The 5,094-nt window shown below is 37.6% G+C and overlaps 1 protein-coding gene across 5 annotated transcripts in view; it reads left to right on the top strand.

Moving 5' to 3' along the window:
* lrp4 (low density lipoprotein receptor-related protein 4) overlaps positions 1-5,094 on the top strand; it is a 142,193-nt gene that overhangs the window by 84,519 nt on the left and 52,580 nt on the right. For all 5 annotated transcript variants that reach the window (XM_014010624.1, XM_014010623.1, XM_014010625.1 and 2 more), the window contains one exon: positions 4,702-4,818. In XM_014010624.1, coding sequence (XP_013866078.1) covers positions 4,702-4,818 — 117 coding nt within the window. The remainder of the gene's footprint in view (positions 1-4,701; positions 4,819-5,094) is intronic.

Raw genomic sequence — 5,094 nt, 5'->3', positions numbered from 1 at the left:
TGTGTGTGTGTGTGTGTGTGTGTGTGTGTGTGTGTGACTCTAAGGAATGCAGTGGTAGTGAGAAGAGCAGCACTGAGCTGGCCAGAATCGGGCCGATGAAGGAGATCAAAGTGCCGACAGACCACATCACCCTTCCCAGCCAACTTCTTACTGATCCTCCCTGATATTAGAAACAAACCGAACCTTTTTGTGCATGTGTGTACATGAGACAGAATGAGGAAATTTATCACTTACACCAAAAGAAAAAAGTGGTTGATTTATGTTTTTGTCTGTCTCTTTTTTTGCGTTTGAGCATCTAAAATGCATTTTTAAAACCTTTTTATAAAAAGTAATCATTGGATTAACWTCTGAAGTTGATCAACATTTGGAGTCAAACAAATTCAAGATGGCTGCCACAGCCAACAAGACATAAAAAAAGTTATGATTCAATCAATTATCTAGATTTTGTGGTAAAATTTGGCATGGTAGTAGTTGCGACTAATCCCTCCATTCTTTTCATTTTAAACTTTTATTGTTCACTTTAATACTCTTAATGGTTTGCCCCACCTTATTTAGCTAATCTAGCAGCTTTCCATGATTATGAGAGGACCTTAAGGTTAAATAATATGTCCTCACAGTTTGTCCAGAAGTCCAACTATAAACATCGAGGGGCCCTTTCGGTCATGCACCAAGACTGTGGAACCAACTTCCTCAGGAGATGTGCTCCCACACTGCACCTTTTTTAATCAAATGTTTTTTTATTCAGACAGGCTTCTAATACCTAGAGGTGTTTGTATTATTTTAGTGTTCTTTTTAACTTTTGTACTGCGAAGCACTTTTTGCACATTTTGTGCATTTCTCTGTTAATAAGTCACAATTTATCGGTAAGTAATCACTGGATTAGTATCTATGATTGATTGGCTTGTAGGGTCAACCCATTTGATTTTGGTGTCCAACTACAAAATGATTTTAGAAAACAAAAATGTCTTGAATTCAGTCAGATATTAGTGTAGCTGTAGCTAATGGTCTTTCACAGAATAAGCTCTAATTGTGACATTTTGAATTCTCATGCATGATATTATTTTTGAGGTGTGACCAAAATGGCTGTAACTCTGTCATTAATTAATATAAGATCAAATAATAATGAAACTTGTCATAAATTGCAGTGGGTTATTTGTATTCCATCACAAATGATAGGCCTCCAGTTGCTTGTTTTTAGTACTTATCCTTTATATTTGCTATTTAAATAAAGAAGCAGTCTGCACATTAGGTCATTCAGAGTGTTAACTTGTGCAGCAACATTTTGTTTCAGCATCTATGCATCTTGTTGTGTGTGTGTGTGTGTGTGTGTGTGTGTGTGTGTGTGTGTGTGNGTGTGTGTGTGTGTGTGTGTGTGTGTGTGTGTGTGTGTGTGTGTGTGTGTGTTTGTGTGTGTTCACACTGTACTCTCTTCCTCTTCAGAAGAGCTGAATTATTTATTGAAATTTTTAGAATCAGCATTTTCCTGCTCTTGTTGTTTGAGCTGACGTCGGCTCAGAGGTGCATCTAAAATACGGCAAACCGGTTCAGTTAATGAAGCCTTCTTTGTAGATGAACTGCTCTGACTTTACCTGCAGGCTCAGAGGAATCCTTCAGATCATCAGCAGATTTCCTGCAGCAGATAATAAATCAGGAAATTTAACATCTTTGGGAACTGCTTAGACGCTATCTTTAATTTGTCTAGTCCAAGTTTGGTCTTTGGAAAAATAACATTTTCAGCATCAAAAAATAATTGTTAATACTTAGTGGGGACATTCAAGACATTGAAAGTCTAATCAACTTAAAGTGTGTTGGCTAGCTTTTTCTTTGTTTTTATTCTGAGGAATTTTGTCTTGAATAATCTATCAAACATTTATTAAAGTTATTAAGAGGTTAAGGGAAGAGGAAGATATTCCCCTAAATGGGTATAAAATTACTTAATTGCCATGATTTGACTATGAAAAAGCTACAACTGATGTGAATCAATTGAAATGTTAGAGTTTTTATTAGGGCTGTGTATTGGCAATAATTTGGCGATACAATACATATCATGAGGGGTCACGATACGATATATCCCGATATATTGCGATACTGTAAGAAAGGTGATATATTGCGATATATTGCGATTTTTTTGGTCCAAAAATTCTATTAAATAAAAACCTCTTACTGGAAAAAAAAAAGAAAAACCAAAATTCATTGTCTCAGAAAATTCTATTACATAGACATGCGCTAGCCTTCTGTAACATGAAGGCCGACTAAAGTTGGAAAAAAGAGCGCACAAGACACTTAATTTGGTTTAAAATACAGACATTCTGATAAATAAAGAACTGTTCGTAACCTTACCTCAGCTTAGAAGGCAGAGGGTGTCGGTCTTTTCCGCTCAGATTCAGCTATTGGAGCATGAAGCTAATGTTTACTCACAATACTAATGCTACMCTTACTCTCTGGCGCTCAAGAGGTGGAGGAGCCAAATGGCTGGCTCACTGCTCCCAACTAATGGTCAGAGGCTGAACTACAACATAAAATTGAACGGCTGGCAGGAAAGTTGATGTTTTAAACCTTAATTAAATATCGATACAGGGCTTTAGAATATCGATACAGTATCGGGAAATGAAATATTGTGATATTTCAGTGTATCGATATTTTCTTACACCCTTAGTTTTTATCCATGTATTGTATTGCTTACTTTGCTGTACCAGATTTTGTACCAGTTTAATTATAACTTACCAACATGAAAGTGGGTGAGCAAGTAATCACCTTGGTATGTTTGGGTTTGTTTGCAGCTTATTTCATGAAACATTGGACAGATTTTAATGAAACTGGAAGTAATGATTAAACAAGCATCTAAAACTGAGWAACATTTGGAGCCAACTTAATTAAAGGTGGTTGCCAAGGCCAACTGACTTTGGAAATCATTAAATAGCTTTACCTCAGTGGATCTTACAGATACTGAGCTTAAATTTGGTGTGGTAGTAACAAAGTCAGTCCAACACATATATATTCCACAATATAGTTACCAAAATATTTGACTTAACTGCTGTAGTCAGCAGTGTCCTTCTGTTTACAAAATATTACATGAACCACAGGATGGATTATAATGAAGCTTTCAGAAAGTAACCAACAATACAATATATATATTTTAGTTTTAATATTGTTTAATTACATGAATTAAAGCTACAGAAAAAAAAATATCAAAATGAAAGATGCTACATAGCGTGGCCATGCTCTTTTTTTTAGATTCAGGTCACTTACTTAAAATTGTATCCACTAAATGTATTAGATTAGATTAGATTGTGATCTTAATAAATAAATATAGATAACTAACGTGATGAAAAACTAAAATGTAACTTGTGTAAACTGTAAAATTATATTATTGTTGAATCTTTTTGATTGGTTGTGTTATTTATCTTTATGGTTGTATCGCATTTCCTTTGTGTCTTTGTTTAACTGATTTGAATTCAAAGTATTAAACTCACTTTTTGAAATCTTCGGTGCTAAAAATCATAGCTTTTATTTGCTGAGTTTTTCAGAAATCTGTTCTGTACCACTCAATGCTACACTTTAATCTCATTTAATGTTCTTGGCACTTTAAGTACATAAATGAGCCACTTGCTGCTCTACTGTCGGAGCTCGGAATGAGTTGTGGAGAAAATGTCATGCTGTGTAAATCTCTGGGCTGCCATTTAGTTTAAATGAAACCAATGCAGAAAAGCAGAATCTACACCGACTTCAGCCCTGACAAAGAATCAGGTAGCTAGACAGCAGTTCTACAATAATATATGCCCATTTGTGCTGCTTCCCCCTAACTATTGTAATATCCATGCAGGACTATGTGGGTCAGTGGGGCTTTAAAGTCCCTGGAGAGCTGAACCACACCCTAACACACACATATACATACACTTAATTCACTTGGCGCTCCCACTTGCTCGCCTGTCTGCCTCACTGGTTAACTCTCTGCATGACGTCATACATTTTTTATAAAGTCTGTGCTGCTCGGTCAATATTTCATATCTGCTATTGACAGCTGAGTGGAAGACCACTGTAAGAAAAAAAAGTTGCCCCCCACCCCCCAACATCCCTCTCTGGACGATAATTAAATTAGCTCTGTCTGCAAATGACAAAGAGCCAGTCATTCGGGGTCTGCTTAGATAGCGAGTAGCTGCACTTAAAGCGGATATGAAGTTAGGGAGGAATTTGCTTAGCTGGGCTCACTGCTGCCTGCTGGGTAAGAAGGTGGGAAAGATGAGGATGCACAAGTCCAATTCTGACATTGGCTTGAAAAAGGATGAGTCCAGATAGAATAAATCCATCTGCATTTAGATTATTGGTCAAACTTTGACCTTTAGCGCAGCCAGTGGCCATGCAAGAGCAATAACTGTGATATATCAGAGAAGTTTATTCCTCCCACTCTAAGGAACATCACTTTTGTGCTCCTTTTAATCTCTAAAAATAATGAAATGCTGGTGAATTTGACATCAARTTTTAATTTCACTTTTTTTCTTCAGCTAGCTTGGTTTTTATTAATGTACTTAGCATGAGCCCAGTTCTGAAACCCAGGTTAGACATGAATATTTCTGGATATATTGGATGTATTTCATGTTGAGGAGACTCTTGTAAACAGTAGGTAGGAGTTTGTCTCTGGTGTTTTAACAGCTCGGGTGGGTTTGTGGTTGATAAATGACTTGTCTTCACTTGTCGTCACAGTGCTCCCCACCTGCTCGCCGCTGGACTTCCACTGTGAGAACGGCAAATGCATCCGTCGCTCCTGGGTCTGTGACGGAGACAACGACTGCGAAGACGACTCCGACGAGCAAGATTGCCGTGAGTGCATCTCCTCCTCCACGACAACACAAACAAACCATTGCTTCTGTATTGATGTTGTGTGTCAGAGACTCACACACACAAACAAACACCCAACCTCCTCTGTCAGATTCAAAGTGAGAGTTAGTGAAGTGGACAGATGTTTGAGGCAGCCATGTGCAGTGAGACGTTTGTTTTGAGTCTGACAGAGTTGCCAACATCCTACCCACACACACACACACACACACACACACACACACACACACACACACACACACACACACACACACACACACA

This window comes from Austrofundulus limnaeus, unplaced genomic scaffold (genome assembly GCF_001266775.1).
Source record: "Austrofundulus limnaeus strain Quisiro unplaced genomic scaffold, Austrofundulus_limnaeus-1.0 Scaffold71, whole genome shotgun sequence".
Classification (NCBI taxonomy): Eukaryota; Metazoa; Chordata; class Actinopteri; order Cyprinodontiformes; family Rivulidae; genus Austrofundulus; species Austrofundulus limnaeus.
The sequence above is the reverse complement of the archived record's forward strand: the minus strand, read 5'-3'. Positions and strand labels throughout refer to the sequence as shown.